The 26600-nt window shown below is 39.3% G+C and overlaps 2 protein-coding genes across 3 annotated transcripts; both read right to left on the reverse strand.

Moving 5' to 3' along the window:
• Positions 1-2432: 2432 nt before the first annotated feature.
• Positions 2433-9106, reverse strand: LOC108673366 (failed axon connections homolog). 2 transcript variants are annotated; one of them, XM_018161182.2, is made up of 7 exons: positions 9034-9106; positions 6639-6811; positions 5483-5615; positions 4903-5099; positions 4268-4473; positions 3992-4108; positions 2433-2757 (listed from the first exon to the last, which is right to left on the reverse strand). In XM_018161182.2, exons 2-7 carry the CDS (start codon positions 6809-6811, stop codon positions 2672-2674), a joined length of 912 nt encoding a protein of 303 aa, XP_018016671.1. In that variant the 5' UTR covers positions 9034-9106; the 3' UTR covers positions 2433-2671. The 2 variants fall into 2 exon arrangements, with proteins under 2 accessions (XP_018016671.1, XP_018016670.1); XM_018161181.2 differs by having other exon boundaries at positions 8970-9103.
• Positions 9107-9814: 708 nt separating this feature from the next.
• LOC108673365 lies at positions 9815-18690 on the reverse strand. Its single transcript, XM_018161180.2, has 8 exons — positions 18511-18690; positions 17602-17711; positions 17010-17094; positions 15736-15841; positions 15052-15287; positions 14189-14510; positions 13313-13484; positions 9815-10756 (listed from the first exon to the last, which is right to left on the reverse strand). The coding sequence occupies exons 1-8, from the start codon at positions 18517-18519 to the stop codon at positions 10597-10599; spliced, it is 1200 nt and encodes a 399-aa protein (XP_018016669.2). The 5' UTR covers positions 18520-18690; the 3' UTR covers positions 9815-10596.
• Positions 18691-26600: the final 7910 nt, after the last annotated feature.

Below are 26600 nucleotides of genomic sequence, written 5' to 3' on the forward strand. Positions count from 1 at the left end.
AAGTAGACCAGTAAAGTATCCTGGATACCAGCATTATCATACTTAAGAAATTGGTTCAAATCTTGAGTAAATGAGGAAATAATAAACTGATTCTAAATAAGCTCTGGTTTGCCACTATGACTCAGCGTAAATGGCTTTTCATTAAAAATTACCCGGCGACGCATGATGCACGCATCTTTAAAATGGCCGGCGACGCTTGGGCTGGGCTTAAAAATCCATATATTGGCGCGCTGCACCCACGGTCCACCCTCTGCATAGTGGTTAATGTGTCGGAATATCCTGCGTTTACCCTAATCCACTTTCATTTTTAATGGTAACTTTCTAGATTTTTTCTCTTTTCTGATTTATAATTTTCATTGCAATCACTGATCAGAGAAAAACAAATTTTTTTCAGGCACATTACTGTACATAGTGATAGGATAGGCCAATAGGTATAGGGTGACCGGTGACATACGTCACCTCTGACCTCACATACCCAACTATTTTAGAGTGTTTAGACTAGGTCACTAGTTATAGGACTCAAAACTGAACTTGAGAAAGAGTCTAAAAAACTCGCTGCTTTGAGGCTCTGGCTCAGCCTCACCGTACCAGTCTAAGTTCTACCTTATGTTGCAGTAAGTGGCACCAGCCACCGGGCACCGGCCACCCCCACCAGCACCAGTAAAAGTCATATTTTGTGGTAAAATAATTCAGGTAGACTAGTCAAAATTTTTCCTTCCCAGTCTCAAAGTTTTGAAAGTAACAGTGATTATTTCGAGTAAATATTTGATAATACACAATCGTAATGGCCCATTAATATTTAAGTTACTCACTTCAGAACATTACGCTAAACTCAGTCATGTGGACATTGATCAACACAATGACAAGCTTTCTTCCTGGAGGTTTGTTGACGTCTGAAAATAAACGTTTACAACTCGAAGATACGGAGGCGGGATCACTTGCTTGCGGATTGAAAACGTAAGTATGGTTAAAGGATTTAGTAAAAATATATCTTTTGCGCCAGTTAATTTTTGTTACATTATTCATTTATTAATCCAATAAGCTGACCAATATTCCAATATTCAAAATAGATTCACTTTAATATTTATTGGCATGCTTCAGCAAACGACTTTCAAAGTTACCTTACGTAACTAAAAAAATCACCGTGCGATCCTAACAGGCTAACAAATTACTTTCGTTATAAATTAAACGAATTTATTTGTATCAATGCACAAATGAATTTAATTACCAATGTCTTTTCAATTGTCATGCATCCAGAGATTGCAGGAGGAAATAAATCCCAAAAGTTCATCAATTAGAAAAAATTATTGTGACGATTCTATTGAGAACTGCAATCAAGGTATAGTAGAATCATATAAACTAAGAAATTTAGTCAGCTTGAGTAGTCTGAAATTACGGCAGATAAAATCTTTACTTTTTTGCTGAAATTCAAGTTATGTGTTTTCCAGCTGTTAAAAATCTACATTAGCCATTCTTAATATGAGCTGTCGAGATTTATTTCATTCGCTGCACTTCAATTCTTACAAGAAGCGATGACTTGTCTAATCAAGGTAAGGTTAAGCTAGTGAAATCATATTACAATTGCTAAAACTCGTGAGCATACCGATAGCTGTATTCTATCAATTTGAGGAGCTTGTGTGGAGATGCTTGTTGAAAAAAAGGTGTCTAAACTTAAATGAAGTCATTTGAAATGAAGTAAGTGCCATGAAGTGATGGAACGATTTTCCCCTACCGAGCAAGGGGCGGAATTGCCTACCAGCTCACTGCGCGCGCCAATTCATGGAATTGGGTGCGTGCTGACCTCCAGTCAAGACCTTTAAATCGGTCATTCACGCTGCATAAAACGCTCTGTTACTAGCGTCAAAAAATTAAAAATTCATGTCGCACTCGGCAGTTAACACAAAGTTCAATTAACAAGTATGCACAACAATCCTAAAAGACTAAAACATTGTGCGTGTCAACATCCTAAAAGAAAAACAGAACGTTCGGCACGGACACCTTTGCATTCCCACCCTCAACTCTCTCGACCCTCCACTCCTCAGGACCTCACTCGTATCATCATCCTCTCTGCTTTTCACCTTCCTCACTTTTATCATCCTTCTCTCATACGGCAGCTTAATCAAGTCATTTTTGAAATAGTGTGTAAGAATTTAGCCACTTGCACGTTTATTCAAGTTGTCTGTTCAAGAATAGTTTTGTTATCACAGAATTTCAGTGAATGCTTCGAATTTGTTTTTGTTCAATCGAGACGTATTAAAGTTGTTCGTGTTAATTTTCACAGTTCCTCTCCAAATTTCCACGGCGCCGATAGTCGAGCGAATTACCAGTGATTAACCATAATTAACTACATTTCATCATTATGTGAGAAGTTCAGAGCCTGACTTGCAACTGCCAATTAAATCTTCATGGAGAAGCAGGCGCTAAATTGTTGACCAATTTGATCTTTTACTGAAAGCTCTCTTGAGTGATACACTGCTCGTTTATATCTTTTCATTTATTATTCGATCAAAATTACTTAAGAAACTAAAAATAGGCTTATTATTGTAGCAAAAATTGCGGAGGATCAGGATTTATAGCTCGCCTTCGTTAATATGTGTTCAGTAAATGAACTTTAAACCATAATATTTAACTCGAGTACCCTTCTTATTCCGCTGGAAATATGAACAAGACTTCATTTCTTTACAAGATATTCGTCCCAATCCGGCCAAAGACGCTGCTTGACGCGCTCCGTGTAGGCCAGAAGGTTGGAGTATTTATCTGTGGGCCGACATGAACAGTACATTACATTACTAGTAAAAGATCAACGAGTTCTCAGACGCAGACAACTCACCGAGAACCCTTTCCAGGAACTTACGCCAACACTCATGTGCAGTGTAGAATCAGAATGTACGAATCCGATGCAGCAGAGAACGTAACAATTTTAACCATATATTGTTTACATTTGTAACGATTGGCTGACAATTTCTCCCAAAACCAGCCTAATTATTCCGCAATTACATTTTCTGCTTTCAGAAGATCGTTTTCAAAGCTTTAATGTTAATTGTATTTCTTCTCGACAACATATAGAGCTTGGCTATAAAAAGGTAAACCGTGATAATAAATTCATGCTCTGTGAGGAATAACTGAGAAAACTTGAAATCGCATGAACTTGGGAAGGGCGATGGGAACTAGTACCAATGTAAAACATTATTAATTACATACCAAAAATAACTCAAGTATACACTCCACGGACCAGGAATAGTCTAACAATATGTGGTTCCAGTCAAGGTTTGTCTGGTAGAACACTTCAGAGACACGAGTCAAAGTCTGAACGGAAGTCAAAGATTCAGGAGCTCAATAATCGAGGAATTGTAAGTAAGAAATGTGATCCAAGAATGAACTTCAATGACAACTCAAATGGTCTTTAAAAACATTGAGCATTTTGTTTTCAATGTTCATTTCTATAATAATAAATAGAAGAGTTACCTTTATCAAATTGTGTCATATATGGATTATAAGATTTGTAGGAGACGAAATTATTTTTTAAATTTTTTTTTATATTGAAAAAAATTTTTTTTTAATTTATAAAATTATTTATTCTGTCAACTGATTCATGCATTGTCTCCAACTTTACGCAAATGTGCCAAATTTCAAATCGATTGGACAGGTAGAAGTGTGTTAAATACCGATTATGAGATTTGTAGCAGACAGACAGACAAACAAGAAGTGAAGCTAAAGAGAAGTGTTGTAATAATAACTCAAGTATACACTCCACGGACCAGGAATAGTCTAACAATATGTGGTTCCAGTCAAGGTTTGTCTGGTAGAACACTTCAGAGACACGAGTCAAAGTCTGAACGGAAGTCAAAGATTCAGGAGCTCAATAATCGAGGAATTGTAAGTAAGAAATGTGATCCAAGAATGAACTTCAATGACAACTCAAATGGTCTTTAAAAACAATGAGCATTTTGTTTTCAATGTTCATTTCTATAATAATAAATAGAAGAGTTACCTTTGAGTAATCTTGTGTAGGGACTGCCGGGACTGTTGTAGACGATCTGAGTGAGAGCTCCGAAGATGGCGCAGTCCACCACGTGGATGTTATCGCCATGGAAGAACTTTTTATCTCCTGCAGGTGCAGGAAAAACTTTAGCTGACGGCATGGCATAACAACAATTACCATTAACTCCAATTATGAAAAAAAACTCGAGCGAGTAGCTGCCCAATTAATTGATCAGAGTTAAGAATTAGTATCTGTAATATGGGCGCATATCAAGAAGTGGCTTACCGATGTATACAGATAGCGCCTCCAGATCTTTCTTCATGAACGAGTGCACCTCTTCAAACGAGTGCCGTCCAGTGCCTTGATCGTAGAGCATTCGTTGCATTTTACCTCGGCATGACTTGAAGAGAAGTCGGTACAGTAGCGGCAGTTTGAATACTTGGAACAGACCGTTCATTGCATCTTCATCGTATCGCCATGATATCAGACCCCTGTACAGAAGCATACTTTTAAGTGTTTTAACGACCATGACATATTCACAGCCAAGATCTTCATCTATATATTGAGTTCAATAATGTTATCAAGATTTGAATTGTTTTCATAGCATAGCGGTTTCAGCGTTTATTAGGCCGTAGGCCTGTCGCCGTTTCTTAAAATCGCAGAACATTCACAGCTTGTTGCGGTCTCAAACTCACAACTCACTGCTCCAAATTCTGCTGGCGCCCGGCCTCTCGCCGATTCTGACCAGAAACTGGCGCACAGAGCTGGGATCGAACCCGCACCTCTCTGCGCCAATCTTGGTACTCTGTGAACTGCAACCACTGGGCCTATATATATGTAAACACTAATTAACTTGAATTAGTTCAACTACAACTTACAAATATGTAGGCAACAGAACACGTCTACAAAGAATTTCTGACCAGTAAAAGTGCTCCTCCAACATGATCCTCATGGCAGTCGCAACGGCGTTATCTTTAGGCGGCACGTTGGCGTCCGGATGTATGTTGAACATTTGTTGCAACCTGTCAATAATGATCTCAGAGTCCGAAATATCTTCCCCGTTGATGGTGATCCACGGAACTTTGTTCTTGGGGCCCATGGGCTCCTCATAGTCATTCTGAACAAAATTAAGAAGGGGGAAATGTTTTTATAATTTTGATTTTAGATGGGTTGTCTGCCTCTGGGGACTTGAAATAACATCAAACAATTTCATGAAATTACAGCTCCCGGTGAACCGAAGATACCAGAAGCACACTTGGCATATTGAAGTTTTATGATCTAATTTTTCAATGTTAAATCAACGCCAGAAATTTTCTTAAATGCTAAATAACCCTGGGGACAAACGTCAGGCCTAATTTTCGGCCTTAATAGTTCGAGTAAATTTACCACCAATTCATATGTAATCGAGTACATTAAAAAAGGTGTCGGAAAAACCTCATCAGCAAACAATAAATATAACTAGGTATTTAAAAGTAGTACAATACATGAATTGTTGCTAACCTTGTAGTCAATTTTGGCGAGTCTGAAGAAAGACTCGAGCTTTACAGCGAACGGCGTGATGCTGGGGCACACCTCGCCAGGCAGGATCGTGTGGTGAACTACAACATTGGGACCCAGCGACTCCCAGACCGCCCTGTTGGGACACTTTCTCACGTTCTGTGGAACACTTTCTCACGTTCTGTGGAACACTTTCTCACTTTCTGTGGAACATTTTCGCACATTCTGTGGAACATTTTCTCTCATTGTGTGGGACACTTTCTCACATTCTGCGGAACACTTTTTCACATTCAGTGGAAGACTTTCTCACAACGTGTGGAAAACTTTCTCGCATCCTGTGAAACATTTTCTCACCGCTCTGTAGGGACACTTTCTCACCGCTCTGTAGGGAAACTTTCTCACCGCTCTGTAGGGACACTTTCTCACCGCTCTGTAGGGACACTTTCTCACCGCTCTGTAGGGACACTTTCTCACCGCTCTGCAGGGAAACCTTCTCACCGCTCTGTAGGGACACTTTCTCACCGCTCTGTAGGGACACTTTGTCACCGCTCTGTAGCCTGTAGGGACACTTTGTCACCGCTCTGTGGGACACTTTTTCACCGCTCTGTAGGGACACTTTCTCATCGCTCTGTAGGGAAACTTTCTCACCGCTCTGTGGAACCCGCACTCCCAGAGCTCCGCGGTACCTATTTGCGTTGTTAGTAGGCTAGCTGTCGTACTCTTATTTGCATTCCTTCCAAGCTTCCTTCAAACTTTAATTATCAAAAACAGTACAGGTAAAGAACTTCTATCAATACACAAATTTAAATTATCAAACTAGTATCAATCCAATTTCAAGAAAAGAAACGACTATAGTCTACAATATATTGTCGAATTTGTGTTGATTGTGGAAACTCTTATAAGAGAGGCGGCGATATTCAACAAATTTAATTATTTTTGTAAATAACAAACATGTTAATCGGGCGTATTAAACGATAATACATCTGAAGTGTTCATCTATACTCGCCATAAAAAGACGAAATTTTTATGAATTTCTCAGGGTCGCCGTATTCAGCTGCGATTTAAACTTAGCTTCTAGTCGTATAATTTAATCAACAATGATAAGGATAAAAAATTCGGGATAATTTGCTCTTCTATCGAACCCTGCCCCCCCCCTCACCTCAGTCTCCGCTTTCTGACGACCCTGTAGATTTTCACCGCCCCCACGACGCCCACGGCAGCCGCAACGTAAACTTTGTTCCGGAGCAGGAAATTGGTGACGGATTCAAATATCGAGAAAGTGTCGTCCTCTTCTGCCCAGCAGCCACCGCCATCTCGTGGTAAATAAGCCATCTGAAGAACGAAACAGGCCGCTTGCTGTGAAACGTAGTCCGACTATCAAATATGAGAGGTTTGTCCGCAAGAAAAGGATAGTAAAATAAATAACTTGGACTAGGTTAGGTAATAATCGCTGAAAACAATGAAGAGTGTAAGTTAGTGTGGTCACCCAACCCATTATTAACGGTAGGTCAATATTGGTCACAACAAACGTTCATAGGAAGATCTCTACACAGGTTTGATTCTCACATGCAAATGACTCGGGTGCGTCTAGGTTTAGTGTATTAGTATTGAAGTACATTCTTAGTGATTAGAAAGTAACGGTAAATGAAATTCATGTTCAAAGGTGAACACCAACTTCAAAGTATTCCGTAGTAGGAGCGTAGGAATAAGAAGCGTAGGAATAACCGTATTATTTTCACGACCAAAATGAATTAGACTAGTATGTTTATTATTGTGTAATTACATTTAAACTTTTAACAATGAATACTCGTCTATTATGGATTTAATATAATAATAACAATCTAGCGGTTTCAGCGTTTATTAGGCCGTAGGCCTGTCGCGGATTCTTAACATCGCAAACATTCACGGCATGTAGCGGTCTGGAACACGCAACTCACGGTTACAATTTTTCTTTGCTCAACCGTCTTGCCTTTTCGCCGAATCTGACCAAAAACTGGCGTTCAATGCAGAGATCGAACCCGCACCTCTCTGCTCCTATCTTGCTTGGTACTAGGATTACTGTAACCACTGGGCCACCCTGACCATGGATTAAAGGCTGAATGAAGAGCATGCATACGTCTTTTCATTATCTCAATAACCTAAACCTAGCAAGTTAGGCAAACTCTTCAACTCGGCATAAATTTTTATTTGTGCGAAAAGGATTGGCATTATTTATTTATTTATTGTTTCGGAATACCGAGCTATTTACGCCTTCCTTAAAGAAGATGTCGCTGGAAAATATGGCGGCCGACGTTCTGCTCACAAATTTATATTCAGTCGATCTTTAAAGCCAATGATTTGTGGCGCCTTTCCTACTGTTCAATAATCATTCATTCACTCGTCATGTGCCGGTTTGCAATAAAAACTAGAGACGTTCCTTTAATACTATCGTAGGATGCAATCAAACGAGGGAATGCAATTTAGCCGTCGAGTGAAGTCATTCAATGAATGAATGATGAGAACTGAGATGCATGTTCAATTGAGACTAGCTGGACCAAAACAGAAGACATGAAAATATGGTATAAAAGTAAATGAAATCCATCCAAAGCCTTCTTCTCTGCGGTTTTATCTTGCGTAATTACGCGCTTAATACATAGCAAAAGAATTATATGTACTAACAATAAGCGTTTCACCAGTGGGCAGCGATATATTTAATAAAGTCAATTCAGCGCGAAATAACAGAAAATTTCGTCAACATAAGTACTGTAAGATGGGTTTCCGTTATTGTTACTTTATTCAACATTGGAGGTACCGGTACGTAATAATTTGGTAATGGATACCTATCAGCTAAATAAAGTCATAACGTTTCAATAAGTCAGGTCTAAAGCAATCATTACTCTTCAAACAACGGGTATGCTCCTAAGTTCTAAGTACATGTTGGCCGAACCCGCCGAAATATTGGATCCACAGTAAAAACCCGATTGCTGCTACTAAAAATCATGCTCTGCAAAGCCTTCCCGAATGCACTACACTGACTACAGTATCCAGAGTAAATGTAAAATTTCAAGCGCTCAAACTACCTTCAATGACGCACATGTCGCCCGTCGCCACTCAGCAAACTTTAGATATCTCGCCACGTATTTCTAAAAATCGTACAATACTAGTTAGAACTACGATTTGTGGGGCTCCATAACCACTTGATGGCTGCAGAGCATTTTTGATCGCCCTGGAAAGATGTGGTTTAGTTTTGTGTATAAAATAAATCGTTTCTATTAATAGTCGGTGTTGTGACGACGTTATCGGCATTGATGGTAGGATACAATGTTCGAAAGATATGATTAGGTTAAGTTTGACAAGCTTCAGCAGTAACTTGCAGGTGCAGCTGCAGGACAAGTCTACCGCCGGCTTCTTACATTAAAACTTAATACTTCTATTCGAGTACCCGACTCATGAACGACTTAATAGGGCAACAGCATTTCAAATGAATAGAACGTTTTCATAGTTTTTTCACCTTTCTTCGCCAACGCCGAAGATGCAAATTGTGATAATGTGAACTCTGGCAACTTGACACTCACTTTAGAACCTACGGCCACCAACTGGCTAGCTGCTCACGGCTGCAGCTACAGTTTGCCGACAATGGAGATATATTCTCCAACCACGCGGCTCGGGCAACAACAATGTTTCAAGGTCACGTCAGATGAAGTTGCTAGCGAGAAGCTCAAGGCCATAGTGATAGTTGCAGTTCCGTCACATATGATTTATTCAAACCACATTTCCATGAAGCATCAAACAATCGCATCATTCGCATGAAATCATTTGCTCTAGAAATCATAGTTAGAGTCAATAGCGACAGCACGCTGATGTCGAAAACAGTATTGGTCAATCAGCTGATTGAATAAGGGTTACGGCCAAGTCTGAGAAACATAAGCATGTGTATGAGATTTTTCTCAACCCATACACATACGTTTACTAAATTCACTACAAAGTCATTTATTTTGTCTATTGTCATGAAAACTCTGCAGAATTTGCCATTTATATTATATTTTTTTCACCATAATATATATTTTTAGTGCGTTTCACCATATACTAAGGGATGCATTAAATCGATGACAATAAATGAGATAATGTTCTCTCAGCTGTTCTTTTATACATAATTGTGAAAGTCTGGGTTAGTCGAGCGGCGACAGCGGTAGACAATTTCCCGATTCTTGGCTACCTGTGAGGATATCTCATTGCTAATCAAGCAGTTACAGCGATACATTATACGAAGTATGCCAAGGAAAATAACTGGACTTATGTATTAAGCTCTCAATTTTAATAAACAAAAATTATTATACATAAAAATTTGAACTGAAGCTAATGAAATAGGGTTCCATGCTAATCCAGCCCATCTAATACATTGCACATGCACACACTGAAAAACGACTTGCATAAGCTGGGGTTGTGTGGGATTTATCTACGAAGATACATCGATTAATGGTAAAACATTATCTTCCAAGTAGATGTTAATTGATTCAACTTTAATCGTTTGCTACGCAAATTCGCGTTTAAACGACTAGACCGTGTTCTCGACAGAAAGATGAATATTTCTGTATCAAGATTTCCCGCTCGATTCTGCTCGACTCTAACTGATTAAACTCACAATCAATTGAATACGAACTAACTATGTTCACATTCAATACAGCTTTATCATTTCGAGTATTTATATAATTAGATTACGGAAACCACAAATGGATCTAAAATTTGAGAACAACGACCACTCCAATTAAATTCATTATATTATTATTGAAAACGTTTTCAGTGTGTGAGGAATTTACTTGACGATTTTCTTGTTTTTAATTCGTGGTCCATCAGTTCAGTTTTCTTGCATCCACGATCACGTAGAAATTCTTCAGTTTGGTTCCCACTGCAATAACTGACATTAATTTGCAATTTACTTTAGGCATTGCATTTTCAGCATGTATCAATACGTTCGCCAAATGGAAAATGGAAAGTTTAATTTTAAAAGTGCGTGCGTAGCGCACCCAATGCAAATCACAATTTCAAAGCTAAGGCCCGTATCAACGTACAACTTGGAATTCAGTTCGAAAAACAATCATATTTTTTCTCTCTCGACCGCATTGGTGAATGATCGTATTTTATTTTGAGAAATTCGCGTAGTTGGCGAGGAACTTGAGGACGGACGTGAGTGAGAAGGGGCACTTGGAGTACTGCTGCTGGCAGGACGAGCCGCGTCTGCCCACCTCGATGGCCTTCGACATCGGTGTTTGTCCCATCAGCATCTGGGCCCATGAACTCCTGCACAACAATAAACGCTGTGATAGTAACCTTTGAATAAAAGGTTCCATGTGACTAGATTTTATAGAGCATATGCTCTGACCATCTGTGACTGTGGAAGAAACTACCAAAGTGAAAACCGATTAATTTTAATGAAGGAATGCAAGCGTATGGACAATGTAACGCACAATTTTCAAGAAAGAAGTTGCGTTGGTAATGAAATTCAAAAATAAACATTAATCTTAACCACCGTCAGTGCTCTTCTCATCGAACGGTCTGGTAAGGACAGTTACCTTCAGAATTCAGAAGACAAATCGTTCGTGAGAATGAGGCAGCACGTGATTAGAACATTTGTAAACGCAGCGAGTAACTGCTGTAAATTTTATTTTCTTAATATAGTTCTCGTATTAACTGTAGTCATAACTCCGACTAGAGCTCTTGCAAGTATTTATGTTTCGTTTCAATCGTGTTTCGTCGCTGTAGATGGAAATGTAAGTAATCTTCTCATTAATAGACCCTTCGTGATTTAATGGGATCAGCAGCAATAAATCATGTATATGAAGTTTTTATTTAAGTAGCTAGCTAATAAAAACCCTTTCAGTAAGTTGTTGGACGTTGCATAAAAATGAAAATGATATCATATCATACCGATCATGACATCAAATAAACATCGCTTCATGGCTCAGTCCTTGCGTTGAATTTACGGACGTTGGATTTACCCAATGTTCCGCATCACTCAATTGTGTTGTATTTTGAATACCATGACGACGAGCTCTATCTTCATTTCGCATATGCAGGTATATTACGGAATACCAATAAAGGGGAATTAATGGCAAAATTTTAATTTCTAGGCACCAGCTCCTTAATCCATTTGTGCACGATCATCCAACATGAAATGAATGGAAGGCATGAAAATAAAGTAAACGAAGTTTTTTTGCATCCTCATAGAAGTAAACGAAGTTTTTTTTCGCATTCTCATTAAATCAGCAGGTTTTTGTGTAATATGTGTTACCTCACAATCTATTCTACTTAATCCCATATATTGCATTAACTTTTACTCGGGTGCAGCAAACGTCAGCAACACGAATTTCAGGATCGTCAGGGAGCAGCAATTGCCTCACTCAGGCGCATCTTTTGATGAACGCAGCGCGGTGATAACTGCTCACCGCTTCCACCTTTATTTACGGCTATTGCATTTGGCAAGCAGCAACAATAGATGCGTTGTATTGACGCAGTCGTTGCATGCTTGCGTCACGGCGTTGCGCTTCATGGTCACATCAGTCATGGCTCAACTAATGTATGTAAAGAACGCTCTGAATATTATCTCACTTTCACTCATTCTCTCCACAGGCCCATATACTCGACTCTGATGTGCGCTCGCCTCCCTCATATCAACGTGATCGTGACGACACTCACGTACTTTCGGGAGCATTATGTTGAGCCACTGGTTATGTTACACGGGCAGAAATATTATTCACTGCTATTATTTATACTGAAAAGAGTGAAAAATATACATGCCATGAGTTAAGATGTTAATCCCGACACAATGCGCATGACAAACGCTTCACGAATCGAGCACAAATTTCAGTCCCAATTGTAGGTGTTCATGCCATTCTATGACAAATCACTGAGGCAAAAATAGACTCTCGTATATAATGTTTGAATTTTTATGAGTTATATTAGGCCACCGTCGTTTTTAGGCCATCGTTTTCAGGCTTTAATTTAGTATATGTTTTTCATACTAATGTCTATGGTTTTACTTGCACAATCGAACAATCACAGATCGATTTTTGCTGTTATTTTGCGGGACAATGTTTTCTGCTTGAAAATAAGGAATGTATACGCTCAAATTTTAAATATTTTCTCGCATTGACTCTAATGTGTTACATGTATATTATTCACTTGTCGTACGCCGATTGTGCCCCAGATAACAGACTTGCTGCTGTTTACACACAAACTAATTTGCCTGTGATGGCTCATTCTCCAATTATTGTGAAAGACCCGCCCACTTCTACTGTTGCATTAGTGACTTGCAGCTCTTACAATCCATTGCGATTCGAATCATAACATTCATGAAGAGATGACGCATTACGAAGACTTGAATGAGGCATGTTCCGTCCTGTTGGTGTATTATCATAAAAATTGATAGTATAGGTGCCTTCAATGAGAGGGCACCTGCAAGCTAGTAGGAGAGGCACCTACTGCTATGTAGGTGCTCCTCCGGAACTATATATATAAGCTTCGAGACATATTGTCTTCCCTGATCTTTTTATTCTCTATCATTATTCGTCCTGCATTGTGTGACTCCAGTGTTTCTTTTCTATTTGTAATACAAATTTTTCTTTCATGTTTATGTATGAATGTTTTGCCACTATAGATTCATAATCTGAATTAATTTTTCACATGAATCGGTACTCATTAGCCAGGAAAAAAACACTACTAGGCAAATAGTCCCAAGACCATTCCAACCTTCTCACAAGACTCCATTCTCTTCACGAACTTTAGGATCGCATGCATTCATGTTTCTGTTAATTTACCTGATATAAGTGCGCTACAATGAGACAATACGCATCGTACTTGGCTACGCCGTTGACGATGAGCTGTGTGGGGTCGGCACTGCCCCTTGCCACGCTATCTTCGGCGTCAGCGACGTAGGTGCAGACGACGCGCTGCATGCACGACGTTGCGTCCAGATCGTACTGGGCGAAGGCGTCATCCAGCTGCTCCAGCAGTGACGCTAGCGGCGAGACTATATAAACGAGACTATAGCTTAGTTAAGCAGACTAATACTGAAGTTCTAGTCTAAATCTTGGTAGAAATAAGTTATCTAAGAAGACGTAATGAGTGGGAGAATTGAGATTGGTCGAGTCAAACCTAATAATATTGAGAGATCCATAAAGACTTATTACAAGTTGGAAAATGATGATTACGAATTAAAATTTTAGAGAACTAAGAGATCCAGAAAAGACGCGAAATTGGTCAAGTTGAACTCTTTGAGAACATAGAGATCCAAGAGAGACTTTTTATATAATTTCGGGAATGATAGCTGATCGCCTTAAATATCATAGAGATCGATGAGATAGGAAATGGATGACACGAATGAGTTTTATTAGGTACATGTAATATCTTATTACGTTATTCGTTTTGCAATACTTTGGGCTTGTGGGAATAACGAATATGAATAAGAGCCACATGAAGGCGCGCAAAGCGAATATACTTTCCCCGCCAGTCGTAGTGACTAAACTAATGCTAATAATGATTTGAGCATTGGAAATAACATTAATATATTGTCTTTGCTCCACTTTAAATTATTTAAATTATGAATAATATTTGCTGTTCTGGCACTCTTCTTGTAAACCAAAAATCAATAAGCGCTCCAGTATGAAAGTTACCTCGATACTCACCATGCGTATCAGCTATCATTATGCAATGGCAATAAAGAACCATGCTCACCTTTAATGCTCCTGGAGAAATAGTCAGCTGAGTCACCCAGGAATCCTCCAAGCGGTTCAGGGACTCCTCCGTACATCTGATGGTCGGGAGTTCGTCCTCCATACTGTGTGGCGATTGTGTTCTTGACGAGCAGCACACCACTAACCCACTCTACGATGGTGGGTAGAAGTAGAGTGGCAGCGGCCAGAAGGAGGCCCACCACTGCGATGGCAGACCAGTTGAAGGAGAAGAGCGACGTCAGCGCCGCCGTCGTGCTATCCCCGATGTTCAGCAGCGAGGACATTGGGATGGAGAGGAACGGCACCGTGAAGCTCAACCCAAGCTGCCCATGAGAGTGTGGGCACGAGGTCGCAGAGAATTACTTTAAAAAACTCACTAGGATTCAATGAATGAATGAAGACTGGGTGTGAGTCTCGTGATTTAAAAAAACATAAATTTTAATCAATGGGAAAAATTATACAAAGATGTAGAATTAATAAGAATTTACATATGATTAATCTATCGGGAAAATTATATAAAGATGTCGAATTAATATGAATTGATATACGAACGTGACAATATCACTGTCATGCTTCAAGGCATGCAAAGAGAAAAGTACTCAGACAGTGAGCTGCACCCAATTTATTGTTTCGACAATCAGTGAAAGTGAGAGAGACTAGAATTCTGGTATGAATAATGCAGTAGAAATTGGAATTAGGGTGCGTGCACATCGAGCGCCCCCCAATTACTCACATCCAGCGCCCTATTACTTCACTCACATCCAGCGCCCTATTACTTCACTCACATCGCAGCGCCCTATTACTTCACTCACATCCAGCGCCCTATTACTTCACTCACTTCCAGCGCCCTATTACTTCACTCACATCCAGCGCCTGGGTGTTGGTGTTGAATGAGAAGAACCTGCTGGTGGCGTTTCTCTCGTTGGGCACTGGCAGCTGATAAGACTTGGCGCGGGCTGGGGTGTAGTCATCTTTGTGGTCTTGCTTGTGGTCCCTTGTGCGGTCCTGCTTATCTTCCTCAGCTGAGGGGAAGCGGAAGTCGTTGGCCGACAAGCCTCCGTCCAGTTTGATGGTGCGAGCCGTGGCGCTGGTGCGTCGATCTTGAGAAATCACCCAAAGTAAACTCTAAGTAAATTAACATATTATTTGAAATTTTGGTACGGTAGGTTACGGTACCGAAATGTAAGGGTAGGTTACGGTGCATGCCTTTCAACTACCTTTCCAGACCTTTCCAGACTCTAACTGTGCATTTATTTGGTCTGGTATTATTTACAATATTATTGTTATATTATGAATCATATTATTTACGGAGATAACCCTTTGCTAAATATGCAACTTGGAAAATTTTACTGCAAAGACTGTCCGAAAAAAAACATTACGCTCAACAGCTCTTCATTTACACAGCGTGAAAAAAAAATTCAGCAAAAAAATGACGAGAAAACGGTCATCGATCTCACGGCCACCGAACAATATTTGGAATCAGATCGAGGTAGTGGTATTATTATGTATAAATAAATAAACGGTTTTCAATATTTTCACCATTCACACCTTGAGGAATTGAGTGCGTCTGCCTTGAATCCTGGATGGGACCCAGAGCGGGGGAAGGAGACATGGGGCTAAAGGTATCTTGAGACGTCGACCGTCCCTTCGCTGGCTGATGTTCAATGTTTAATGAAAGATGTTAATGCAACGGAACAAAATGTACAGGCATTTTAATACGAGCAACAGCAATACATTGTAAGTTCATTCGTATCCAAGCGTCACAAAGTCCTTGTTAATACTTATTCAGTTACTCTCAATTTGCTAATTATTCGCTTTAACGAAGACAATGAGTTAACACACGATTGTGTGAGCAAAAAGACTGATTCGTCTTCATTGAAGCTGTATTTTACTCGCCTAGTAGTCAGTTACGATAGTCATTATGAGAACATCTAAATTAGTACTTAATTGTAGATAACATGGACCTAACTGTCGCTGTGGGTGTCATAATCACGTGTGTCATGTCGCATGGCGTGTACTGCGATCCATGTGCCTTGACACATGCTTTGTACTGCATGTGACCCATGTGGCTTGACACATGACGTGTTTATACTGTGACCCATGTGCCATGACACTTGGCGTGTACTGTGACCCTTGTGCCATGACACATGGAGTATGCCTTCACCCATGTGTCATGACAGATAGTTTGTATATCGCCAAAATCAATCCTTAGACTGCCAGACTGTCTTCTGTCTGTCCAAGAAAAATTTGTCTATTACAAAAACAACGAAGTCTATTAATTATAAATCGCCTCGACGCATGGCGGTAGAGTCTTCATTTAAGTCTCCGCTTCGACGTCCTCGTGAGCGGTCTCTCTGGTCTGTCCATCCGGGCCGGTTTGGTCACTTCAGTCAGGCTCTAGCTCCAAAACATAGGTCACACGTGCAAGATGTAAACAGTCGGTGGTCTCGGTCTGAAATAGTCTATACGAGGAATTACAGCACAACTTTCGGCTAGCAGTCTTTGTGTGTGAAGGAAAAATACAATGTTTAAAAATACATTATTTCGTATACTAAACATTTAAAATACTACAAATACAAGTCTGCCCAAATACAAATACAAGTTAAGGCCTGTTCAATGCTACAGGAAGCACAATCAAACGACTGTTTTTGTTAAGGTCAAGTATGTCATTTATTATTATTCAAAAAGATGAGAAGGAGTAATTGCGAAGTTTTCAATAGATTATTACGTTTATAAGTATGTAAATAATGAATACGTCATGTGAACCTTCAAGGAACTAGTTCTCACAAAAGACATTTCTCACATTGTTTTCATGTACAAACTTTAGTTTGCTGGTTGAGGGGCTCGGTCTCGCGTTCAGCGGTGGTCTGCTGCCTGGTCTGGTCCGCTGGTCTGCTTCTGCTGCCCCTGCAACACGCACGTCCTCATGGTCAGTTTCACGCCACGTTCGTTCACGGGCGATTAGTGCTTTCGAAACTATAAGGGTTACTTTTCCTTGGAGCCATATGAAACTTTTCAGGGGTAAAGGATGGGGTGACAGTTTTAATGTAGCCTTATGGGTCAATCGTTAACATTTTCTGGGAAGGGCAACATGCTTGATGCTTGTTGAGGCGTGTTAAATAATATAACAAAGATGGAAAATAAGAACCACTATTGGAGACGACCAATAAAGTCCAAGTAATGAACAGGATCATAGGATAGAGCAGCCGTCGCTCACTGACTTGACAAAGTGCAGCCATGACAATTGAATTAAAGTCGAGTTCAGGACATTGAAGTATCGAATATTTCAGTAGGTATTCATTTATTCCTAATTTCCCCTCGAATCGTCGATTTCAGAACGAGTAGTCTAAATCTTCTATTCATCATAATTAAGTGCCTACTCAATACTGCGGCATGAGAATACTGGAATCTTACCGGAATACAGGCTGGGACACGAGCTGCGATTGCTGCACTTCGAATGAGAGATGAACGAACGCGCCCAACAGCAGCAGCAACAACACTGATTGATGACGAGGAGAGTTGTGCTGCGAGGACAAATGCGACAGAAATATTTCAGAGCAAAGGATTGGTAGCTTGGGGAGTTGTGCTGCGAGGACAAATGCGACAGAAATATTTCAGAGTGAAGGATTGGTAGCTTGGAAGTTGGGGAGTTGTGCTGCGAGGATAAATGCGACAGAAATATTTCAGAGTAAAGGATTGGTGGCTTGGGGAGTTGTGCTGCGAGGATAAATGCAACAGAAATATTTCAGAGTAAAGGATTGGTGGCTTGGGGAGTTGCGCTGATAGGATAGACGTTTAAGTTATACTTCAGGATAAAAACTTGCTGGCGAGAGGAGATATGCTACGTGGATAAACATGCCAGTTATGTCACAGGCCATAAGAATATTGATAAGAATATCTCAGCTGCGTGAAGAAACGCGGCCGTATTACGAGTATGTCAACATATTTTGGGTTTTAGATGAGAGTTAGGATCAAATTAAAAAAAAGGCCTCAGTTAGTTCTACGTTGAGATTAATGCAAAACATTTGCTCAGTAAAATACTCATATTTTAATATAATCTGTATTCCTTTTTGCTAAACCGTTGAAAGAAAAATCGCTTGAGCCATTTTCTTTTCTTCAACTTAAAATGTTTGACTGAATAAATTAAACAGACTAAACCAACAGGCTGACAATTAGAGTTTAGCAATATTGCATATGCTAATAAATAATTAATGCTTAGCCATCGCATTTATGATCAACATCACGAGGTTATTCCGGCATTTTTCCGGTTAAACGAATGTATTACATGCGCTGCAATATATTTCAGGCACTTAAATCACTCACCAGCTTCATGATTTCAAGTCGGCCTGATGCGTAGGCAAGATAGTTTTATGTATTATGTTTTATTATTTATTATATTTCGTAAGCACAAAATGTCTCAATGCTCAGTGCAAATGCTTTTATGGCTTGCTGGATCGGATATTGTCTATAACGGAAGGTCAACTTAATTATGAGTAAATTGAGATGAAAAGCATTATTCATGCAAGATTGTTCATCATATAATTAAAATATTCAATTGAACGTGTTTTTGTTGAATGCGTTGTGTATATTTTTTAGGACCTATGTTCAAGTGAATTTGGTATAAATGAAGATTTAAAACAATTTAAAGTACAAGTTTATTGACTTTAAAGAAATATTATTCATTCTCTCACGCATTAATTGTACTACAGTTAATTTTAATCTCCGACATGACGGTTCACCTTCTCTTGTATCAAGTCAATATTTGTTATCATCTCACTCTCACGGAACATAACAAATGAAGAGCAAAAATAATGCCGCCAATCTTCATTACCCATCTTATAGTTGGTTTATCTCTCACACGAATGATAATATTCCGTTGAAATACACTTCAATGGGGGAGGCAAATGCCGTTAGTCAGGACTCAAGCACCCAGAATATTGTTCCATATGAGAGCCACGAAACACTTCTCCTAATTAAATATTTGTTGACGAAAACTTAGTGTAATATATTTTAAATCAAAAACTTATATTGATGACACTCAGACTGAAAAAATTCATAATAAACCTCATTCCTATAGAAAAGAGCAGAAAAACAACACTTGAAATACAACTATACAACTCCCATATATTTATAATGAAACTCCTGGAATTTATTTCTCTGAATACATTCGGTACCACAATATGGGACTCGGAGGGGAGACATGCTACAGCTGTCAAGTTTCCCGCTAAAATGAGGCGAATTTTACCCTTTGTGAAGGAGCGTGACAGGAAACAGCTTGCATGGCATAACTCTATAGCATCGCACTTTCTAAGGCACCCACCGTGACACATGGTTACGCCAACTGCCTCCACTTATTATTTTAGGCCACCAGCGAGAGTGATCGCTATGAAACCTCTGCGTAACATCGCATAATGAATTCACATTCTTCCTCGCATGGCATGAATTTATTTCAGCTCATGCCTGGATCTTTGGGAAATGGTATCTTTCTTTGGCTTAATTTCTTTCAGTTTCCCATGAGGAGAATACGCATGGCGTCACGGAAATAATAGATCGTAATATTCGATGACTTTGCACTCTTGTTATAACATGTATGTTTCTGGATTTTAACTAATATTCTCGTGCTCATTTAAAACTACAGTTGATTGCAAAATAATTTCCCATTCTTAATAATTTCGTCATAACATCCGTGAATGGACGCGCTGTGAAGACCATCAACCAGATTTCTTTTCATTTCTTTTTATAAGCTGTAGAAAGGACTGTGCAGAGATATTGCACCGCATGCTACGCTCACTTCTACGCCGAAAAAGCATGGAATTCTCTTCTGGCGTTTCATAAGTGCACGATATTTAATCATTACTTAGCTGTTATACCTCTACGTGATGCGCGAAAAATGTACCCAGAGCGGTTTTATGACAACCGATCGTGAGAAGAGACGGTATTAGAGATCAACTTTTATGTCCAGAGATATTAAAGAGACTTTTAGAAAAATGTTAAATAAAGGAGTAACAAGTTTACAGTCGAGTAAGAGAAGAGGGTGTTAGTATGTAATTTTCATGTCTAGAGATATTAAGAGACGCGAGAATAAGTTTGAAAAATACCCGCCAAAAAAATTGAAGTAACGTATTCGTGCTCGAGTAAAATAGCTCATGGTCCAGATTATCGTTTGGCTCCAATATAAGTAAACCGGATTTTTTAGCATAATTATTTACCCACACTCAAAAAGTCAATGTGAAACTTTAATGAAAAGTCATGAACTTCGTGAAAAAAAACTGCGAGTGTTTTTAATAGTTCACAATTTTATACAAAAGAAAAATAAATTATAAAAAATATATTGTGGAACCTGAAGATTTCATCTCTTAAAATCTCCGTAATTGTGAAGCCCGAGCCAATGAGGCTGTGGTGCGATATACAGTGAACACAAATTTCCAAAGAAATCTATTAAAACGACAGCAAACTCCACTTTTCTTATAAACTGTACTGTTAATTTCAGATGGTACACAACTACGGTAAACTGGATTCATCCCAAAAAAATATATAATTCAGTACTCACTGCAGTGAGTGACAGAGAGCGCATTTTCTCGTCGACGAAAACTTGAGGTCACAGACGGACGGACGGACGGACGGACAGACAGACGGATATGGCGAGCACAATAGTGCATTTTTCCATAAATGAGAAAATGCGCTAAAAAGTACCGACTTTTTGATTGATTACATCGCCGCTTTAAATTAACAAACTCAAGTCAATTTCACACACAATGTATGTTTTTCACAAAAATGTATTCTAAATTGGAACAAATTAATTAGAGTAAAATTATGTTAATTGGAACGGAGACACAATCATTTGATGACTCGTTGAACGTTTTTGTGTCGCACTCTCTATATTAATCCTCTATTTATATCCAGTCACAAAGCCTCAAAACACAATTTTACTGTCGGTGGGGAACACACTAGCGACCAAATATATTCTTTACCGCAGCTCGACTATCCACTACAAGCGACCACTTAACACAACCAAACCGAACAAAACGCAACCTTGATCTAAAGCCGACGCATGTGTTGCTACAGGAATGAGCAGATGATGCTGGAGTTTATGCATTAAAACAACTGTTCCGTCTCATTCACAGCTGCAATTGTAATTATATAGAACCCCACATCGAACGTTATTCCACGTCTGTTTTAGTCATGCATCTCAAACAGAATCATGCGCAATTCAATCTAATTTATTCATGTATTCACACTAAAAAATAACAAATTTGCTCGAATCTTTTTTCTATTTGTTTATTTTATTAAATTATCATATATTATTTTTTTTGTTCAAGAAAAAATACGCCGCCTACCCAGTCAGAAATCGCCGCAGTCTGGAAGCCAGCCGCGGGTGAACTTGCCTGCACCAACGCTCGCCCCAGCGCAACGCCAGGGTGGTCAACAGCGCAGGAATGTCCACAGCAGCGCAATATTGCGGCAGAGCTTCTCGGCCTGGAAAGGGCCTGCTGCCGCAGTCAGTCTGTCCTACCGCGAGCGACCAGGCCGGCAGGCAGTGCCAGCTTCCGCGCTATCGCGAAGGTGGTTGCCGCGATTGGCGGGATCGCTGCGTAAAATTCCCGCCGGCCAAAGGTGGCCGAACGTGAATTTCGAGCAAAAAAATCCCCACGCCCTCCACTATATATATAGCTCCCTTACTTTGTGGAGCTATATATAGTAATTGTGGAGGGCATGGGGAATTATATAACAACGTACGCCGACTAAACTAGAAAACTAATTTTAATGCAGTCATTCTGAGATAGTAATTAGGAACAAGTATATCAAATTTTGACAGAAATAAACGATTTACATGTTCGGGCCGTTTATTAGAACCTTAAGTGCATATAAACTACATAACATTTTTTGGGTAAAACGTAAAGCCTTACACATGGAGTTTAAGCAGTCGACAACTATATATAAGAACAAAACATGATTAGGTACGTTAATATAATCCTTCTATTATTTTTAAAATACACGTACAAGCTAATTCCTGGTTTTTACAACGACACAAGCTAGAGGATAACATTATCTTATATCTGTCTCTTATACACATCTAGATGTGTATAAGAGACAGGCAGTTGACTAGTGGCACAGCAGTTGACTAGTGGCACAGCAGTTGACTAGTGGCACAGCAGTTGACTAGTGGCAGTTGACTAGTGGCACAGCAGTTGACTAGTGGCACAGCAGTTGACTAGTGGCACAGCAGTTGACTAGTGGCACAGCAGTTGACTATTGGCACAGCAGTTGACTATTGGCACAGCAGTTGACTATTGGCACAGCAGTTGACTATTGGCACAGCAGTTGACTAGTGGCACAGCAGTTGACTAGTGGCACAGCAGTTGGGTAGATGCACTGGCTGACTCCCCTGAAGAAGTAAGTAAGTTGAAGTTGAAGGTAAGTAAGAAAACACTTCTATGTAAATATATGACATGAAATTCTATGAATAAATTTAGTACATAAAGGAAATTCATACTTCAAATCATACTTCGATCAAAATGATGTTCAAATAATACTAAGAAATAGAAGAAAACATCAAGTAATGCTGATTTCAAATTGATAGAAATATCTTATCATTTGCCCTAAATAAGATTTCTATAAATGAAATATTGTATCTTTGATTCGTCTTCACATCCATATTGCCATTTATTGACATCAAAATTGACTAGAGCAGACAAAGACCTTAGACGAACTTGTGCCTCACAAAATGCTACCTGCGATAATTCGTTCTCTGACATCTGTATAGTTAGTGCCTTGAAGATAGCGCCGTCTTTGAACATGTACGAGTATGAAGCACCCTAGTTAGGTCGGATATCAATGTGACAGCATTCCCACGCTGCGCGTACCGAAACTGTCTAGTAGAGCTGAAAAAGTTCCTTCATCATGAAGTAGAGATGCAAACTTGGGCGTCCATTTGATTTCTCACCTTTATTGACAATCCTCGTGTACCTTTATTGACAATCCTCGTGTAGTGCAATGAGCAGAAATTTGACAGCATATCAGGTCACCCGATATCACTCCTGCACTCGATATCATTGCAGTAAGTGCCGTGGAATGAGTACTTGACTGTCCACCCGATTCCTCCGCGAATGTCGACAGCTTTGCAGGCAAAGTTAGTCGCGTTTAGCTGCATTCAATATTTGCCTGCAACAAAATCGATTTCATCAGTTTTCATTAGTGAACCTGTGACCAGTAATACGAGCTCACAGACGTGCTCAAGTTCTACCGACTCTGTCATCTTTATTAAATTGTTGCGGTTGAGCAGATAGCTTTTGGTCCGAATAAGGGACTCCAGTACCGTAGTTGAAATTTTATTCCGTTGCTTGTTTTTCACAGAGGTGACTTGTGAAAACACTTGCACCACGAATGCTTTGGAGACAGGTCAAAGTCAAAGTAGACAAGTGATGCAGTAGGCAGCCAGTTCCCTGAATGGATGATAATTGTCAAGATCAGTGAAATATTGAATGGCACCCCAGAATTCAAGTAGCACTCTNATTTTTTCCATAAATGAGAAAATGCGTTAAAAATGGCTATTTGTATAAACTACGTATGCTATATTATGCATAAGTTCAGTCGTCATGTCGTGGCGTTGTCAAGAAGCTTCTTAGGGCGCATATACAGAAGCCGCGATTGAGTAACTTCCATGTCGAAATTTTTTTTAATACGAAGGTGCTTTGCAATATAAAACTATATTCATGCAAGTCATTCACCAAATGTTACGCCAGTGCAGACACCATGTCTTCAGCTTAAGGTGATGCCATTAATATATTAAACAAAATCTAAGGCTATCAATTATTGGCCCAAAAATTGAGCCTCTGAAGATGGTTGAATTAGCACCTTTTACCACTCTCGGTCATTATAATGATTATATCATTTATAATACTCATATTCTATGCAATTCAATTAAAAAATGTGCGAGTCGGGCAAGGAAAAAAAACACGGCAGACAGTAAATCGTTTTGACAAATTCAAAGTCTTATATATGTGATCATTTAAAGTTATATGTATGCAATAATTTAAAGTCATATGTATTTCGCTGTGTGATAATTTCAAAGTCCTATTTGTTTCCGACTATAATGCGATAATCACTGTAAGTAGCAATTATGGGTGATTATGCGATTTAGCGTTAATCTTTCATTTGATTCATATCAAATATATGTCTTAGATCGTATGATATTCTAAAAACTCATGAAAACTCTTTAAACAGTTTATTGCGGCTTTATTTCTCGTCATATAAATTATGAAGGTTAGTTATTATTTATCTGATGACGATGTTCGTGTTGCCCATGGTTGAACTAGTATAAGGTTGACCCATCAGAAGCCCATTTTTGCGGATGCAGTTCGTTGTTCGCCTGTGACGTCACTGATCTCAGTGTCGTCACTGACATTAACCAATCCCCGAAACGCGATCAAACCAGTCAACAAATCCGTGATGGGAATGACGGGTTTGTTTAAGTTTCTTGATCTACGTGACGTAACAAGAAAGCTGAGCTGAAAGACGGAGCTTCTCGTGGGTAAACTTTATATAGTTCAACCATGAGTCAACCAATCCGTCATGGGAATGACGGGTTTGCAGAGCTGGGCAGCGCTACTTTGAAATGTAGCGGCGCTACCGCTACCGCAACATGCTCTAAATGTAGCGGGCGCTACCGCTATCGCTACACCCACTAGATTGAAGCGAGCGCTACCGCTACAGTAAAATGTAGCGCCGCTACATTAGCCGCTACAACGGCCAAAATTATTGAAAATCTCTAAATATTTATTGTTCTGCTATTGGGATTTACTCAATAAACATTTAATGATAATAAAACATTTTCAAAACATATCAATGCAACTTTATTGCAATTAACCTAAACCAGTGGTTCCCAAAGTGGGCGATATCGCCCCCCTAGGGGCGGTGGAAAGATTTTGGGGGGCGGTAGGGAAGAAGACGGCGGTGGGGGGCGATAGGGGAGGCGGCAGTCCGAAGTCAATGCCAGAAGTTCGAACGTTTGTTTGACGATTTGTACACAACACGTGCAGCACATGACTCCCAGCGATGGTTTTTTTTCACCCAGATCTATTTTTTTACCTCTCCTGGGTTTACGTCTCGGACAAATTAACGGCCGGACTCGCGGCCGGTCTCACGGCCAATTTCCAAATTCAATGATCAAGGAATATCTCTCTACTAATGAACTTAACTCAATGAAACTTGGTTCACGTATTCATTAGGACATAACGGTAATGTTTAGCTCATGAAATTTTTTTTAATAATGCCTTCATTTGTTTTTGCATTAGTTATATGCTAATACGGGCCGAAATTCGCAGTGATCAAGGAATTTTTTCCAAACTATTGAACAGATTCGAACGAAATTTTGAATTCACAGTCCTAACTACCGAACGGTAATGTTTAGCTCGTGAAAATTTATTCGATTGTGTCTTTGTTCGCGAGTTTTTTTCATTCCATCTTCATTCGGGATTTAAACAGCAATGTGCGCTCCCCTTAAATTCGCAGTAATCAAGAAATTTCTTCCAAAACTACTGAATAGATTTGAAAGAAACTTGGTATTTAAATAACTTACCTCAGCAACGGTGATGTTTAGCTAACTACAATTTTTTCGTTTTGCCCTCGTTTGGGAGTTATACGGCTATACGTATACGGATAAATGTAAACGGCTCTTGGTTAAAACGGCCTGTAGAAAAGCCGGTCGTTCCTCCTATATCTATCTGTATAACTCACGAACGAAAGCAAAATAGAAAAATTGTCACGAGCTAAACATCACCGTTGGGAGGTTAGGTATTTATATACAAAGTTTCGTTGAAATCTGTTCAGTAGTTTAGAAGAAATTTCTTGATCGCCGCGAATTTAAGCGACAAATTATCCGGCGATACGGGCCGAATATAAAGAAGTGTGAAAGCAAGAATGACGGTAAAATAAAAATAAAAAAACTTGCAAACGAAGGTAAAATCACAAATTTTTTTAGAAGCTAAAAAATCACCGTTTGGTAGTTAGGAATGTATATTCAAAATTTCGTTTAAATCTGTTCAGTAGTTTGGAAGAAATTCTTTGATCACTGCGAATTTCGGCCTTTATCGCAATATAACTCACGAATGAAGGTGAAATTTAAAATTTTTACGAGCTAAAGATCACCGTTAGGTTCTGATGAATAAATGTTCCAATTTTTTTTGAGTTGCGTTCATTAGTTTGGGAGATATTACTTGATAATTGAATTTGGAGATTGGTCATGCGACCGGCCACGAGTCCGAACGTAAATTTGCCCGAGACGTCCTAGGTTTCTAGTCCTGAAACAGTTAAAGCAGCTTAAAAACATATTGGTTCACAAAATGGGGTTCTATTTGTGAAATACACATTGTGTTTAACCTTTATCTTTTAAAATTGCAGCGTACTAAATTTCA

The sequence above is a fragment of the Hyalella azteca genome, unplaced genomic scaffold (genome assembly GCF_000764305.2).
Source record: "Hyalella azteca isolate HAZT.00-mixed unplaced genomic scaffold, Hazt_2.0.2 contig2299, whole genome shotgun sequence".
Classification (NCBI taxonomy): domain Eukaryota; kingdom Metazoa; phylum Arthropoda; class Malacostraca; order Amphipoda; family Hyalellidae; genus Hyalella; species Hyalella azteca.